Source organism: Prionailurus bengalensis, chromosome E1, assembly GCF_016509475.1.
Source record: "Prionailurus bengalensis isolate Pbe53 chromosome E1, Fcat_Pben_1.1_paternal_pri, whole genome shotgun sequence".
NCBI classification, from domain to species: Eukaryota; Metazoa; Chordata; class Mammalia; order Carnivora; family Felidae; genus Prionailurus; species Prionailurus bengalensis.
The window spans coordinates 18,445,509-18,463,880 of record NC_057347.1 but is presented as its reverse complement, the minus strand read 5'-3'; the positions used below and the strand labels follow the sequence as shown (position 1 = coordinate 18,463,880).

The following is an 18,372-nucleotide window of genomic DNA, read 5'->3' as shown; positions in this document are numbered from 1 at the left end:
AGACTCAGGAAAAACTTTCCAGAAAAAAAAAAAGGTAAAATGCATATGAAAAGTAAAATTCATCTGAACGATATATTAGAAGAGCGAAGGGTGGTTGCGGAGTGTTTGGGGCTGACGATATTCATGAAGGTTTGGAAGCAACAAACCATTTATGGAACTGAAAGTTCAGAATGTCTGAAGTATAGAGGGAGGAGGTGATAGATTAAGGTCATTGAGCAAGGGGCGAAGAAGATCAAGTGGAACTATTATTGACTTTTTTCAAAGGTAGGGGCATGGACAGACTTGTGTTTTTAAAAGATTGCTATACTCTAAGTGGAGGATGAAATAAGGGTGTGCTAGCCTACAGGCAGGGAGATGAGTTAAAGATGATAGTGGCATAAATTGGGGTAATATTGTGGTAATTGGAGAAAGGGGGGTGTTAAGAAGTGTTTGAAAGTGTTTAAGACCTTTGGGGTGCTTGGGTGGCTCAGTCCATTAAGCCTTCGACTCTTGATTTCAGCTCAGGTCACCGTCTCGTAGTTGGTGGGACTGAACCCCAAGTTCAGGCTCTGACAGTGCAGAGCCTGCTTGGGATTCTCTCTCTCTCTCTCTCTCTCTCTCTCTGCCCCTCCCCAGTTTTTCTCTCTCTCTCTCAAAATAAATAAGCATTAAAAAAAGAAAAGTGTTTAAGACTTGATGATTGATTAGAAGGGAAGGAGTGGGGCAGGCAAAGAGAAATCAAAGATGATCTCCAGGGTTCTGAGTGAAGATTTCATAAGGGCAAGGTTCTGTAAGCTTATTATTTCATATTTTAAAAGAAAAGTAAATTCAAATAAGTGAGGTTATGTGATAGCAAAAGGTTATTTTAGTAAGATTTCAATTTTCTAAAACTTAGAAAATACAGGAGAAAATTACGATCTTTGTTGTTGAGTTTATTATTCTTGTTGCTTTAATTTATATCTTGTATTTAATTTGTATTTAATTTAAGGAGAGCCTTATTATCCATGGAGAGTGGAGTTGTGAACGCTGGAGACAGCACCTCTTTTTGCCAAGATCAGAATCAACCATGGAGGACCAGCCATAGGCTATGAACTATCAGTCTACTGAGTTTCTTCTGTGACTGTCTTGTTGAGTAACCTGGGACCTTGAGTTTCCTTAGTTCGACATCCCTTTTTGCTCCCCCTATTTCTTCTCCACGCTTGATGACTTAAAAAGGGATAGGATATGGCTCGTATCAAAGGACCATCTATGATTGGGACTCCGCCTTCTTCATCCCAGTCCCGCCCCCTTTCTTTAGACCACACCCCCTTTATTTGGCCCCGCCCCCAAAGAGGTCGCCGCTGATACGGCAGTGAATTCTCCACAATCCTGACCTATAGGAGATCTGAAGGGTGGGACCGAGATCAATCGTTTTTTCCATTTGTCAAATCTAGTGTCTATCTGGCCCCGGTCCCGTCCCACTTCATCTTCAAGCCAAGGATTGGTTGCTCTGTTCTTGGTCCCCGGCTCATGATTGGTTCTTTTATTCCACCCTCTCTTCCAGCTTTTGCGGGCGGGATTAGCACGCAGCTTCCTGCTCCTGCCAAAAAAATAAAAGAAGAAAAAGAAAAGAGGAGAGAGGCGAAAGAAAATGTCACGGAGATCTTTGGTTTTTAATTCGCTTTTAGTCTTGTCGGTCAGGCCAGACTCTGCCTTTTGATTGGTCTTTCTGTCTGCCCATCCCGGATCGGGGGCGGGATTTCCCCAGGAGACCCACACCTTGTTGCCACTGGCCGAACAGTGCGCCTGTCTGAAGCTCCGGGCCCAGGATTGGAGGCAGACGCAGACAGGTGGGCGTGGATTGGCTAGGGCAGCCGGTCAGTGTGAGGCGGGGGCGGGGCCTCGGTGGCTGGTTGCGCGTGTCCGCCGCTGGCTCCGCTCTATCCGGCTTTGCTAGGGGAGGTGAGTCCGGCCGCGGCGGCACCGGCGGCTGAGGAGGAGGCGGCGGCTGAGGAGAAAGCGGCCGGCAGCGACTGAGGAGAAAGCGGCCGCGGGGACGGGAAGCCGGGTGGGGGGGAGGGGGGGAGACGGAGCAGCCTTGAGCCCTGCGGGGGCCGTCGCGCGGGGGGACCCACCCGCTCTCCCCCCCAACCCTCCTCAGCAGAAGCAGCCGGCGGCGGGGGCAGGAGTCAGCCCGCTTCCGACTGCACCCCGCCCGCCTCCCGGGGCTCCTATTCTTTGGCCCCGGGACCCTAACCTCATCCCGGGGCGGTTCCCTCTGTCTGGGCGTCCGAGTGCTGCCCACCTCTCTTTCATTCCTCCCTGCACCTCCTTACCTTCACTTTGCCCCGGTTCTCTTTCTCCTCTCCGTCCTGCCCTGTCGCCTGCTCTGCTCACCCTATCCCTCCTGCCTCCTTCCCTGGCTCTTTTCTCTTCTGGAAAGTTTAGTACCCCCCTCCAATCAGGTCAGCCTGACTAGGAGTGGGGGGAGATGTAGGAAGGCCTGAGAGTTCGAGGGGGGGGGAAAGCTGGTTTCCCTGGAAATTTCCCCCCATCTTTTGAATTTGGGGTGGTTGGAATTTTTTAAAATTGTATTTTTGAGGAGGTGGTAGGTGTTTAGAAAAGGATGTGGGAATGGAAGGGGTAGATGAGTCAACCCTCTTACAAGATTCCAAGGGTGGCGTGTTTCCTGATCCTTTTCGTGCGTGGAGTTCAGGGGGTCGGGAGGTTTGGCCTTTATTCCCACATTCAAAGTTGGAACCTCCCCCCAATTAAGGATGGAGTTTTAGTACCCACTTGTGGCAGGAAACCTGGGGGGAAGGGGTCCCTTTTTCCTTTTTCTTTTCTTTTTCTTTTTTTCCTTTCTTTTCTTTTTTGGGCAATCCACACCCTTCCACACACGCTCACCCCGAAACTAAACACCAAGATCCTCTAACTTGTTTGGATTGACTGATGAAGACCTAAAGCCAGTTTCCGCTCCATGTTTTTTGAGGTGGAGTGAGTGGTTGTTCTTCATTTTTAAATGGCCAAATGACAGCTTGACCCAGTTTGCTTTCCAATCAAAGGGCATTTTTTTGAATGTCTCTTTGTGGCGCAAGAGCCAACGCAAAAATGATGGCGGCTTACAATGGCGGCACATCTGCAGCAGCAGCAGGTCACCACCACCACCATCACCACCACCTTCCACACCTCCCTCCTCCTCACCTTCACCACCACCACCACCCTCAACACCATCTTCATCCGGGGTCGGCGGCTGCTGTACACCCTGTCCAGCAGCATACCTCTTCGGCAGCTGCGGCGGCCGCAGCAGCGGCCGCAGCTGCAGCCATGTTAAACCCTGGGCAACAACAGCCATATTTCCCATCACCGGCACCGGGTCAGGCTCCTGGACCAGCTGCAGCAGCCCCAGCTCAGGTACAGGCTGCCGCAGCTGCCACAGTTAAGGCGCACCACCATCAACACTCGCATCATCCACAACAGCAGCTGGATATTGAGCCGGATAGACCTATTGGATATGGAGCCTTTGGTGTTGTCTGGTGAGTATCCACAGAAAAACACGACTTCTCGCGGTTTCTTCTCACGTTGAGGTTGGGCGAGCCATCCGCCATGGCTTCCACCATGGTGACCAACCGCGGAGCGACTCAACTGTAGGAAGCCACCGCCACCGGTGAAGAGGCCCAACGTGTTGGCTGGCCGAGTTTGTGCTTTTGAGTCCTGGCGCATTTTGGTAGAACGCCCTCTGATGAGTAACACACGTTTGCCGTCTACCAGACTTTCTGTTTAGAACCTAAGCGAGCCACCGGATGTAGGATCGATAGATGAATGTGTGAAGCGTGTGTCCCGACAGACCTTGGTCATCTCTTAGGTCTGATTTAGTCTGAATCGGTTGCCTGATTGCAGCGGATGTCACCAATGACCCCACCTTTGATTCCTTAATCTTAGTCTCGTCATTGGGTTAGACTTTGCATAACTACTTTGATGTCCCTTTTTGTCTTTTCATTCTTCGATTTGTAATCTTGATCCCCAGAAGGAAGATAGAGTTCATACTTGAACCAGTTAAGCCCTTGCTTGAGTGGTTTATTTTAAACCCTAAAGCTGCAGTTGGGAAGTATGTAGCTTTAGCTTTTTTGATAAGAATGCATTAAATATAGCATCACACATGAGTACCACAAATGAGGTCAGTAGACTGTAGCTATGCCGTGGCCCACATTCAGTGTAATGTTTTAGTGTCATTTAGTGTCATTTAGTGCCTCTTAAGTTGCTGTTATCCCTTGGTTGGTTGCCGTAGTAGGAAGTATACTTTTCAAACATAGGAAACTGCTCTACTTTTGCTAGTGCTAGGATGTTTGAAAGAGTCTAAGCGCTTCTTAGATGCAACATTTTGTCTATTTACTCTTCTTAGGAAGATTAGTAGTTTGTAATAAAATGAATTTATCGTTGTAGGCCCTGTTGCTGTCAAAACTAGAACAAACAGAATTTTTTTCTCAAGGATTAAGTATTCTGGTGTGGACAGATGAATTGATGTTTTCAGTGCGTTCAAAAATAGATAGTTGTTAATGTCTAGAAAAGCCCCCATCGCTACAGGAAAATGAACTCTTTGGAACTAGCCTGGTAAATGTCTCCTTTTGTCATTGTTTTTCACGCTATAATTGACGTGAGAATCATGTTTGCCTTATATCTGGTCATCTTTATTTACAGTTCACATTTTATAATCTAGGCTACTAAGTGATCTGTTTTTTTTAAACTAGTAGGGTCCAGTGTTTTCCCAGCTAGCTCTCCAAGGAGGTTGCTGCTGCAGTGCTCCCTTCTCCAAGGTGTATGCGATTCCTGGTGGGAAAGAGTGTAGCCAGTAATGGTGTCTCTTCAGTCGCTCTGCTCAGGGACCGGTCTGCTCCTGCCTTCTCCTTCCTATCCTGTCCCCACGGATTGCACCGTATCCTATCCCCAGGGATTGCACCGTGAACTTCCATTCCTTGCCTAACCCTTGAGGATTTCAGAGGTGTGGGACCTGGGGGGGTGGGGTGTGTGCACCGGGACAAGGTGGTTCCTTGCTTTAAATTTTGTCATTGATTTCCTGGACTTTGTTTGGATTTTCTTAGACCTGGATGCTCTCTCTTATTTAAACGTTGTACATACAGTGTTAAGAACTAGAGATACTGAAAGGGAAGTGGATTGCAGCATTCTTGACTATATTCTAAAGACGGTTCTACATTTCTCTCAAATGGTGATGTGACTTGTAGAGTTTTCACTTCAAGTCAGGGCTAAAGGAAAAGATTTTTTTTTTTTTTTTTTAGGGGAGGAAGGTGAGGAGCTGGGAATGCTGAAACATCTTCCATAGCAAACATTCTGGTAGAGGCTATTCTGAGTTACATATGTATGAAAAACTGAATGTTTTTGATTTGAGTCCATTCTAGATTCTGTCATTGATTGAACGCCTTCTGTCACCGACAGAGTTGGCTCCCCGTACTTGAAGAGTACCTCATTCTGTACACCATCTTCTATTGTATACCGGTTGTTTTGTGTTTGCCTTGTCTCACTACGTTCGTAAGCCCCTCGAGGATACGGACTGTGCCTACCAGGGTACTTCTTTTCCTCCGCGGCACTTTGCACAGGGCCGTGGCATGTTCGCTGCTTGATTACAGGTCCTTCTTTCTTAAACCAAGTTTGTGTGGTTAGCTGCATTGAGTGTTTCCGATCAGTTGTTACAAGTGAAGTACAATTCAGAATGAAAAAAAGGAAGAGTTCCAGGTGTGTGTTTTAGTATGCAAATGTTTTTCTGTTTTCATATTTACATATCGATGACCTGTTGTCTGAATTGCTTATTATATTTGGAACGTAACTGCCACGTGTATGACCTGGGTAAAGTTGTTAAAACTGGAGATTTGAATACCAGACCAGAGTGAGTCGCACTAGTATTCTGAAACCCAAGCTAAAGATATTAGTAAGATTTTTTACTTTTCAACTAACTAGACCAGAATTTTTTTTTAATTCAAAAAATATCTAATGAACCTGAAACTGTTTTCTAAAATGATTAAAATGGGACATAAAAATATTTTCCCAGTGATACATCATTTGATTAAAACATCATATAACTACTTGGGCATCATAAGATTCACTTAGATTCAAATATATTAAAAAAAATTTTTTTAAATGTCTATTTATTTTTGAGAGGGAGGAGCAGAGAGAGAGGGAGACACAGAGTCTGAAGCAGGTTCCAGGCTCTGAGGTGTCATCACAGAGCCCGACTTGGGGCTCAAACTCACGAACCGCGAGATCATGACCTGGGCCAAAGTCGGACGCTTAACTGTGAGCCACCCAGGTGCCTCTCTAATGTATTTAACACATTTTGCAAGTATTTTTCTTCTGGCATCCCACACAAAAGGACACTGTATCTGCTCTCATATCTTTTTCTGAACATGCACCCCAAATTACTGACTGATGTCTGAAAACATTGCATGTAATTTTGAACAATATTGTTTCTCCTGTATGTAGACACAGCAAGATATTTGTGGAAGTGGTAGAGCATTTTACCAGTCAGATTTATAACTGAACAGTTTAGTCTACCAGCCTTGATTTATCTCTGAGCTGAATTTAACTAGTGGAATAACTTATCAGTATTGGACAGTTGGGTAAAAGTAGTGAATTACCTATTTGCTTGCTGGTAAAGATGGTGCTTTGACAGTTCAATTAAGGTTTCATTAACGACTGTCTGCTGTGTTTTATCTCAAAGTAAGGGTTCCAGTTTACGTGGTAATATGGTCATGGGGTAGCCTGAGATACATTCATTCTAATGATAGAATGTTGTTCATGGGTCATCAAAGCATCATATATAATTTGACCTTCTTTATCACGTGTCAAGGCTCCAAATGTCCATTTGGACATTTTCATAATGCAAAACTGAAACACAAAATAACCCACAAACAGAAACCTCAGTCATTTGGTGAGGATAATGTTAATATCTATTTGTTGGTAGTTCACATTTGCCAGAGGAAAGTGAATATGCAGTGCTTAAAATTGTGACAACCTTGGGACAAAGTATTACAGCATAAAGCTTCAGGGGCTTATGAAGTGCGTGTTTTTGAGAGTTGGAGGAAGTTGACCACATGAGGGAAGTTTGAAGACTGCTAAACCCAGGCAGTTTGACATTGACAACCAGAAATATTGATTGAATTAATGGCATATAGTGCCACCTTGATAATGAGTCTGGGAAAAGCTTCTACGTAGAATATTAGTAGTGTTTTGGTTTTTAACTTATGTGATTAATTGAAAGATCAAATATCTTGGGATTCATTTGGTCTGTTGCCTTTGTACTCCAAGTAAAGTTGGAGAAATTTGAATTTTATTATTCTAATTCTTTCAGCGCGTTACTTTTATGTAAGTCTTTCAAAACTTAAGCATCACTGTAGTGATACTTAGTTACTTACTAGCTGTGTCATCTTAAGTTGTTTAACCTCTCTATTCCTCATTATAAAATGAGGATAATAATAGCACCTCTCCAAGGAGGATCGGTAAAAATGTGGTAATCTTTGTAAACCAATGATTACACTGTCTAGCATACAGTAAGCACTCAATGAAGGCTGTTTTTATTGTAGTTATTGTTGGTAGAAAAAACCGTTGTGTTAATGTATGCAGAAGTGGCTTCGTATATGGCCAGGTTTATCAAGTGAAATCACAACATGCAGACTATTTTTGGAGGCATGACTTCAGATACCATAAAGTGTCCCCTTAGTTGTGCTATATGCTATATATGTGCTATTAATAATTTAAAACAAACACATTAAAATATATATAAAATACATGTTTGTGTGGACTTGGTAGGTGTTCTAGTCAGTTCATCTGCACTGTTTTAGAAAGTATTCTGGATTTACATTGTGGGAAGGAAATTAATTTTTTCTTCTCAGAATGTAACAAATGAAGGACATCCTTATCGTCAAAGTTCAGCTTTAGTGGAAGCTCATGTTACTTGTGTTTGGATGAAAGAGTGTGAATTGCTAAAGAAGATCCTAGTGAGGTGGGGGAAATATGTGCGATTTAATGAAAAATTATTCAGTGTAAATCCTCATGCATGGCTGATACTGTCTAGCTTGCTCATCTTGTGAAAATTAGAGGTACCATTTTTTTTCTGATGTTTTCCGTGGTACTTTTTTACTCCTCAAACAGCCAACTTGAATTTAGAAAAATGGGGAATGCTTTGGGATATGTTTGGGGAAAATCCTGGAGTTATGTGCATCAGAAAGAGCATACTGAAGTGTATTCTGTTATTAACTGTGTTTTACAGGTTAAGAATTTGTAGTATTGAGAAGTTTTTCTAACAGCCAGGATTAACTGCCACAGCTGGATTCTTTGGGGTGGGGTGGGGGGGGGGGCGCTGCTTTGTGAAAAGAGCTTTGAAGAAGCAGTGCCTGCACCATAAAAAGGAAACGGTTGCTCTTCTAGACATAACAAAGCATCCGTGTGAAACAAGAAATGTGGAAATCTATATTGTTAATTTTAACTACAAACGAACTTACTTTTAGAAACTGCAGGTTCATGGTCATAAAGTAGAGAAAGCAAAGAGAGAGAATAAAAGTAATACAGTCTAATGATACTGAACTGGTTTCTTGGTGATACAAACTCCATGGCATTGTAACATTGGAAGTCATTTTGTGGTTAGACTCCTGACAAGATTTTTCCAAATTATATTCAAAAACCAAAAATAAAACAAAACCACAACACAACAAAAGAACTCATTTGTTTTATTCACAACACAACAAAAGAAACTCGTTTTATTCTTGGGCAGAAATTTTATGTTACACCATTGATTATTAGAAGGAAAGAAGATAAAGATATTTTATTAAGAAAAAAACATTTCAGAAAGAATTGCCTTTTCAAACTAGCTAAAACGGCAATATCCCTCAAACTCACATGCAACTTTTTTAGCCATCACTCAGTACCACTGGTGCATGTCCTGGAAAAGAAATGGGGGCAGATAAAGTTACCCTTCATATGCTTGCTGGAAGAAGAATATTTGCAAAATGTATTAACTGAATATATGTTTGAATCTAAGTTCTGGGGTTCCTGGAGCTTTACCCTCAAAGCATGGACAATTGTAGAAATGCTCCATGATATAAAAGGCTGTCCTCTAATGGAGTTCTGGAATATTTCATTATCTTCCCAACTTGGAGTATGAGAGTTTTCCCTGATTTCTGTATTGTAGAATTGAGTGACTATTCTTGGCGGTTTTTATTAGATTTGCTGATGTCCTACCAGTTTAAGAATCCATTGTTTACATAATGTATGTTTCTTTATTATGCCGATCTTATTTCTTTGATGGAAATTGTCAAAGCCAAAGAAACTTTTCCATTTGTCATGCAACCAAATGGAAAGAAGTCACTGGGTAGAAGCTCTTTCATTATAAAGTTGTTTTGAGGTTTTACTTAAAAAAAAAAAAAGTTTGTTTATTTTGAGAGAGAGAGAGAGAAAGAGAATCTGAAGTCAGGCTCCACGGTGTCATGGCAGAGCCCGACACAGGGCTTCATCCCACCAATCATGAGATTGTGACCTGAGCTAAAATCAAGAGTCCGATGCCCAACCTACTAAGCCACCCAGTTGCCCCTGGGTTTTACTTTTGATTTGTGCATCCACAGTAGTCCAGTGAATTATTTGTTGATTGGGTCATCTAATGCAGATCAACAACGATTTCCTAACTAACACAGTTTGTCAGTTTGATCCAGTTGTTGCTTAGGGGTAATACAGAGAGTGCCTGAGGCAACAGTTGTGATACTGTCAATAAGCATGTGACACATCATCATAGACTTAGTTGGTAGTTCTAAGGTACCTAGCCAGAAGACATTAGAAAAACATTTAGCACCCTGGCATTATGAAAAGGAAACTAAGGAAACAATATTGAGTTGCACTTTAGCAGTTAACGACAATGGTGTGAGTAGAGGGAGTGTGTACAGTGATGTCTGTCATTGATTATGATTGGCAGTCTTTATCTAAACCTAGTTTCATATTGGTGTTTTGAATTAGTTTGACTAATTGAATTATATCTACTATCAGAAGGTTTTGACATTGTTGGAACTCACTAGTCAGTGTGTTTTTTATTGTCAACCTGCTGCAGTGGACCAGAACTATTGTAGGTAATAATGAGGATATTTAATTCTACAAACAATTTTGCAAACGGTCAAGCTTCTGCTGTTATCTGTCCTGTGCTTGTACTGGGATACAGAGATGTTTAAGTCATGATACTGCCCTGAAGGAGCTTACAGTTAAGTAAACAGTGTGCAAAATAATATATCCTTGCTTTCAGGGAGTCTTGATGGAGAGTTGAAACTAAATTTGAAATCATTAAATAAAAACATAAAGATGTATTATCACTTGTTCTCACAGTAATATTTATTGGTTATTGACTATTTCCCAGGCCCTGTGCTGGATGTTAGGGATTTAAAGAAGATTATGATCTAGTGGGGGAGAGAGACTTGTAAATGGATGATTATAATTCATTGCCATCAATGCAGCAATAGAGATATTTCCTGCATATTATGGGAACATAGAGGAGGGATTTCTCTGGAAGGCATGAATGCTTTCTACAAGAGGTAATACCTCCACTGAGTTTTAAGAATAAGAGTCAGCTAATGATGAAGGGCGTTCTGGATAGTTGGGCTCATATGCAGGAGACCGTAGGGCTGGAGTTGCTGAAATATAAAGTGTAGTGGGGAGGTGGGAGGTGATAGGGTGGAGGGAGACAAACTAGAGCTATACCCTAAAATTGGAGTGTTCTGCTGAAGAGATCCCACTGGTACTGGGAGAGGGGCAAAATCTTACTCTTTTTATGAGTAAAGCACATATATAAATATATAGCTTATCTATAGTATTAAAATTTCATGAGGAGTCTGGGGGGAAAATGTCTGAAAAGGCTCCTTTGGGGCGGGTAATGAAATAAAGTTGAAACACTGGGAATGGCAACTGTGGAAAGTTTTTAAGAGAGAGACTTGTTCAGATATTTATATCTATGTGTATGAAAGAGTGGAGATAGCTGAGGCCTGAGCCTTGGGGAATGTTCTCAGTTGTAGGTGGAAGAAATTATTGGAGGCAAAACTAAAGGGCAGTCAGATAGGAAAATGTGTTCATAGTGATTGACTACCTGTGCATGGCAGAAGATTGTTAGGAAGATGGGAGTGATCTTTGGTGCAGATAAAAAAGTCAAAGAAAATGAGGGTGGAGAAAAGGCTATTGAATTTAGCAGGTAGAACACACATTTGAGAATGTGTGTGTGTGTGTGTGTTTTTCTCTCTCTCATGTATACATGAAATGTATATATTTGATTCTAAAGAATGTCTTAAATGTTAGCAGCACTTTGTTTTATCATTAATAAAATTCTCCCAAATCCCAAGTTTTTATTTCTAGTTTAATAAACCATAGAACTTGATGTTTATCATGTTCAAGGTGCCATTTCTTCGGGAAGAATTTTTTTAATGAGAGGGTAACAGAGTACTCAACTAAACTTGTTAGGAGACAAGATTCTGGTCCTGCCTTGCTGCCAACAATCCTATGACCTTGATAAAGTTATTTAAATTTTCTGGGTCTTTGGTTCCTCATTTATAAAATCCTGTGTTTCCTAAGTTTCTCTAATACAATTGTGTCAATGTTTATAAAGCATCATGGCTTTGTTTTTGGGAAAGTCCAACCTGCTAGTGACCATATGACAACTTTTTTTCAGGAGTACAGATGTTGGATAGCTTCTAAAATTGTTTAAAGGAAGAATGAGATAAATGTAACCCTATTCCCATGTGGTAACTTTCATGGAGTTTTCAAATTTAAAATTTCAGATTTTAAATGTGCAGCTGTTCAAGAGATTTATTTTCTTTCATTGACATTGGTAAGGATTGTACATATTTAGTTATGAAGAGCCTACCTATTTGCAAATGGGCAATCAATTCCTTCATGAATGTAAATTTGATACTGTTTTTCTGGTAATACTTTACCTTTTAGTGTTTTAGATTTTCTTGCTTTCCTAAATATTTGGAGTGATTTTTAAAATTTTAAATAAAATCTAATATTAAATATTTTGTCTTTTTGTGTGTGTGTGAGTAATCAGGTAAAATGATTTGGGGGTCAGTGCTTACATTAGCAAGTTGGTTTACAATGTTTTGTTTTTAGGAATCTCTTTTTAAATTCTGAATTTGGCTAGGGAATTTACTAGTTTGCAGATTAACCTCCCACAAAATGAGCTGTGTCACAGCTTTAAGGCCCTAGCCGTCTAGGGCAATTTACAATGCCCAGAGATAGAGCAGGAGCGTGCCTTCCTAAAGCTCTTCCACAATAGGAAGGGAGCATTTTCAGAGCCCTCAACAAACCAGCAGCACTATCCAGTAGATATATAATGCAAGCCACATATATGATTTTAATGTTCTAGTGACCGTATTAAAAAATGTGAAAAGAAACAGGTGAAATTAGTTTTAGTAATATATTTTTATTCCATGTATCCAAAGTATTGTAATTTCAACATGTTATTACTATAAAAATTATTAATTAGGTATTTTACATTCTCCCCCCCCCCCCCCCCCCCCCCCCCCGCCAAGGTGTACTGGCTACCTTATTGACCAGCACAGTTTTAGAGTCTCTTTGGCCTTTATTGTTGTATACTGATTTCTGAACCAATCGTTGTCTGTAGAGATAGGATTACTTTTGGAGCAATCAGGTCCACTCTGGACCTGGAGATGGAGTCAGTTATAAATGGGAATGATGAATTCCAGCAATGGATGCTGGGAAGGCAGTCATTAATTACCAAGAATGCATTCATCAAACTTATATCAGACTCAGAAGATCTTGACCAGGTGCGTTCATAGAACAAAGCGGAGTAATGTTCTCCATAGAGAAGTTGTCCTAACTGCCCTGAATTATTTGGAGTATTTTCCTTTTCTTTTCTGAACCCTCGTTTGCCTAAGGTAGCAGAAAGGTAAAATTGGTACCTGATCCTTGCCATGTTTGCTTTCCTTCCCGGTTAGATCAGATATCCCCCATTGATTTCTTTCCTCTCTCAGTGTTGTGGTTTTGTTATCTAGATAAAGTTCTCAAGTCTTGTTTTCAATTTAAATAGTATAAGGCTCAGTAGTGTCAGGCAGCAAACACCTAACAGGGGAATGGACAACACAGAAACTTTTTGTTTATCCTTTCCTTGACCTAAAATTCCTGCTCTGAGCTACAGAGAAAAGGTGAAGAGAGACATTTGAACAAATAGATAAAATTAGTCATTTGACCCAGATTGCAGCTATTTTTTTTTTTTTCTGTCTGCATGGATAAAAACCATCCTCCAATTTACATAAGCAGGTGATTTTTCTTACATGCTAATTTTCTTAATGTACCATGGCAGAGAGCTGTAGATTTGCAAATTGTGTAAGTAAATTGAAGTAAACCAGGTGACTTTATTTCACTTTATTATCTTACCAGTACAGAAGTACCCAAAGGGTGCAATTATCAGGTGATTATCTCATTGCACATCTAAGTTAACAGGCAGCCTGGTGCAAAGTTTTTTTTTCCCCCCTTTCTTCTCCACTTCCCTCTCCTTTTAGTTGTTTAAAATAGGAAACTATTGATTTCTGTATTTACCTTGACAGGGCTAAAAATTTAATAATACAGATGTGGGGAAAATTGAGCTTTACTCAGAGTAATCCAGAAGCCATAAAAATTGGCAAGTAATGTGGATACTGTGCAGAAAAAGGGACACATATATACTTGGTTTGGGTTTGAATTGCCTGAGAGAATTAGATGAGAACCTTCAACCATGTTTAATTGGTTGGCCTCTTCTGTTTTCCTTTTCCCAGGTTCTGCATGTTACAGTAATTGGGTTATTGTGAAGTTAACTGGGTGTGTATCAAAGCCAGCGTTCAAAATATTGATGTGTATTCTCTTAAAAATCAAAATAACTAATTACAAGTGTTTTAAAATAACATTTCAATATGTTAGAAATTTTAGAAAGGTACAACAGTTAGTTTTAGGGGCTCTTTTCCCAGAAGATTCCTGAGGACAAGTAATGTCAATCAATAAAGCACCTTCCTGGTATTAAAAGGGTATTTCCAAATAACAAATTCCAATATTAATCTTCGCAATTAATGCTTTTTAATTCCTCAGATGTGACAGTATTATTTACCTAGTGATATGTATGGAGATTAAATTATACTCCTTGTAGCTTTGAAGTCATGCTTTTGAAATGAATCATAATTTTAAGCTAGCAAATTAAAAGTTTGGCCAGTCTTTTTATCCCAGTGCTTCCATATTCTTCCTTTTCGGTTTCAAGAAAAGTAGTCCAGAAGAACTTTGAGAACAAAAGCAGTTAAAGAATGACCAGAGGAGGACAGGATTTAAGTACAAAGGGACTGTATGGGTTGGTAGTTAAGAGCCAGTGCTATGATTACAGTCTGGATTTAAATCTTGACTCTGCCTTCTTCCTAGCTGTGGGCTAATTATTTAACCTCTGAGTGCCTCTTGGTCATAGTGTGTAAAATGGGGATAGTAATAGTATATGTATTTCATAGGGGTTGTTCTATAGATTAAATGAATCAAGGTATATGTAGTCATAGAACTGTGCTTGGCCCTATGTAAATATTGACTGTCATTATTATTATTATTACCAGTTTGAGTGGAAAAATAGAGCCCCTTCTGAAAGCTTATTAATTTAGGGCAAATAACTAACAGCTTTTGTCGGGCTGTTGATAGGTCTTAGGTGTGTGACTACTGCAGAAATTTTTTTTTTTCCTGATTAGCTCCAACAGTTTTTGAAAAATTCATTCAAGTTATAGAATGCCTTCCAGATGTAAAATTTTCTTTAGCCCATAAAAGGAAGGTTTTTCCTTTCTCTTTTTCCCCCCTTTCTCTTTAACTTCCCCTTCCCACCCCATTATCAAAGTAATAGGTTTATTATAGGAAACTTGAAAAATAACCTACAACTCAGATAGCCACTGACAGCATTTGGTGTATTTTTCCCCCAATTATTTACCTGGAATGCTTGTGTTTGTAATATTATGAGTTGGAATCATGATTGCATTGGGTATTTACAATTTTGTATCCTGTTTGTTTCACTAACATTACAAAGATTTTGGCCTTATGGGGCGCGGGGGGGGGGGGGGGGGGGAGGCGGGGTAGGACTAATTTTTTCATTCTCACAATCCTAGAGCTCTATCTTGAAAGGAACTAGACAGTTGGAGGATACTTTAGAATGCATCTAGAGTAACTGCCTCATTTTATAAATGGGAAAATTGAGACCCAGGGAAGCTAAGAGATTTGTTCAAGGTCACACAGCTAGTTAGAGGCTGAGCCAGAACCTTTGCTCTTTTGCTGCTTTACCAGTAATACCTGTTCACCTTAATGCCCAGTGAAACTGGAGGAAGTGTTCTTAGAAAAGCAAAACAAAACAAATAAAAAACAAAAACTCTGTGAATGAAACCAAGAACAGTGCTTCTGAAAAAAAATAGAGTACTCCATTGGTTGCTTTTTGTGTGCCAGTGACTCTAAGGTTTCTGGTAAAAGTTTAATGTCATGAGCCACAAGCCTTTTGGTGGAAAACAACTCGATCTTTTCATGATAGATGTAATTATGTTGTATATTTGCCTTGAGACTATCATGTCCCCCTCTTTTATTTTTTGAAAAATTTTAAACCTCGGGGAATTGGAAAGAATTGTATAATGATATATACCCATAAACCATTCTTCTAGATTAACATTTTGTGACTTTTGCTTTATCCAGTTGGAGGCTATTTCTACAGAATTTGCTGAGATTGGGTTTTGATTAAATTTAGACTTACAGTGTTAAGAAATTTATGGTCACTGCATCAAGTTGCTTGCTGCTCCATGTATTAAGTTTTGTAATCTCTCCCAACTAGAGAAGGAACTGGAGGTTTTCAAGCTTGTGACTTTTGGAATGCTATTTATTCTCCTAATACTTAAAAGAAAATTCAGTGTGAATCAAATGTGTAGCTGAAACATATACCAGTCAAAACTAGGCTTCAGGCAGGATAGAAATATTCCATTCTGCAAAGTTTTTCTTTTTTTGTGATATTTATCTCAGTTTGGGAGTAAAGGGACATTTTCACAATAACCTAATTTCTGGTTTCACAATTTTGTGACAGAGGACGTGATTGAGGATATTACATTGTTGAAGCTAAAATTTTAGTTGCTGTAGTTTTTTTTTTTTCCTAAGTAAATTACCCTGATAGTCACATGAGCTGATGATGCTGTGATTTGTGTCACCCAATTCACTGCTCTGTATTTTTCAGTACCAAATAATTCCTTTGTTAAACTCATTTTCAGTAAATGAGCCATTGTTTCCCAAAGGGTAATGATTATTTCTATATATAGCACAAATCCCTAAGAAATAGATTTTAAAGTCTAAGATATTAGTGATTGGAAATGGTTAAAATCCTTGCTCTGTGTATATCAAGGCACAACTGTGTCTATGAATAGGGCAGCTGCTGTGTTTGCTCCCTCGGCTACAATATAAGATATTATGCTTACTAGAAACCAAGTGACAAGTCTTTAAAAGTGAAGTCTTTCGGTTTATGTGCAAAAAGGGGTTATTTTATTGAGTCTATCCAGTATTACATAGTTTCATAACGTAAACACCTAGAATGAAGTAGCTGGAGTTTAAATCTAAATGGCTTGTGGCAGGTAAGGAAATATATAGGCAGCAGATATTGGTTTACTTGATACAGTTGATGTCAGTATCTGCAAATAAGTCATTGACTTCTTAAAGTACCTCAGCAGTAAAGACATTTAAAATAGGGACACTGTGATGTTTAACTGGTGTAGATGCTGAAGATCTGGTTATCAGCATGTATCAGCTTCTCTCTGTAGGTGGAAAAACTTTAAATAACTAGTTTTTAGCCCTTGATTTTTTTTTTCCTCTTAAAGTAGATGCTTGTTTCTTAGAAGACAAGTCAAAATCATCTGTTTCTGTCTCTCTTCCCCTCTCGATGCTAATAAAAGCAAATGCTTATAAGCACTCTCTGACACATTTTCTACCCACTGATACACTGAAAATAATGAGTTTCGAAGGCTGGGGCCATGTCTCATTTGTATCTGCAGAGCGGAATATGGTCATGGGTGGGTACTTACTGTTCTTTGTTACATTGAAAGTTGCTAATGCTAAGTTTGGTGGGATGGTGACTGTCACAAAGAAGAGTATCACTGACCCTTTTGCCATTATGTAGAGCCCTACTTCCTCATGCAACACAGGAATTTTGATGAGGGAACACTTAGAGTGGCATTCAGACTACCCCTTGATGGTGATTTTGTTTTTTGTGGTGTTTGGATTTCTTTTTTTAAGAGTAAAGAGCCCTAGGGGCGCCTGGGTGGCGCGGTCGGTTAAGCGTCCGACTTCAGCCAGGTCACGATCTCGCGGTCCGTGAGTTCGAGCCCCGCGTCGGGCTCTGGGCTGATGGCTCAGAGCCTGGAGCCTGTTTCCGATTCTGTGTCTCCCTCTCTCTCTGCCCCTCCCCTGTTCATGCTCTGTCTCTCTCTCTCCCAAAAAAATAAATAAATGTTGAAAAAAAATTTAAAAAAAAAAAGAGTAAAGAGCCCTAATCTAAAAATAATATACGGTAACCAACTATCCCTCAAGTAGTCCTTGTTTTGCTGCTGCTTTCTATAATCTACTTTTAAGTTAAGAATGCTTTTGAATTGTTTAGGTAAAATACATTCTCAGTGCAGAACTGTGACCTCATGTTAGAAAAATAGAAACTATGTCTAAAGTCTCATCTCTTACATCAAAATACCAAAGCCCTCTGCGATGCTGGGGAAAAAAAATGCATGCAGAAAAAAAAATACAGGCAGTTCTAAGCTCTACATTCTGTTCTATAAACTTATGAATAAATGACAGATTAGTATGTACGAGCCATCCTTTTTAAAATTAGTGAGAGGGGTGCCTGCATGGTTAAGTTGGTTAAGTGGCCCACTCTAGATTTCAGCACAGGTCCTGATCTCATGGTTGTGCGATAAGATCCCAGTTGGGCTCTGGGCTGTGCCGTGAAGCCTGCTTGAGATTCTCTCTCCCTCTGTGCCCTTCTTCCACATGCGTGGGTGCGTGTTCTCTCTCTCTCTCTCTCTCTCAAAATAAACTTAAAAAAATAAAATTAGTGAGAAAGAAGGGCTTATTTCAGTGGTGTGCTGGTATATGTTTCACAGGGTCTCTGGAAAATAAAATGGCCCTGGTTTGTAGGGGCTGCCCAGTTCCTGTGGTGTAAATACTCCTATAATGGCCAGTTTCAAGCAACCAATGTGAAGTCATCAACGCTTGAATTGGAAAAAGAAATATAGTAGCACACCATTATAAAGTATTTTTACCCTGCAGATAAAGTAGATGTTAATCTTACAAGCATAAGTCATTTAAAATAATTAGGAAGCAATGATTTCTGAGTATTTGTTACCTTTCTTTTAGTAA

The 18,372-nt window shown here is 40.1% G+C and overlaps 1 protein-coding gene across 2 annotated transcripts in view; it reads left to right on the top strand.

The window, feature by feature from the left end:
* Positions 1-1,792: 1,792 nt before the first annotated feature.
* Positions 1,793-18,372, top strand: part of NLK (nemo like kinase) — a 165,192-nt gene continuing 148,612 nt past the window's right edge. The window contains exon 1 of one of the 2 annotated variants that reach the window (XM_043583610.1): positions 1,793-3,494. In XM_043583610.1, coding sequence (XP_043439545.1) covers positions 3,037-3,494 — 458 coding nt within the window. In that variant the 5' untranslated portion in view covers positions 1,793-3,036. The remainder of the gene's footprint in view (positions 3,495-18,372) is intronic. The other variant, XM_043583611.1, reaches the window with a different exon arrangement.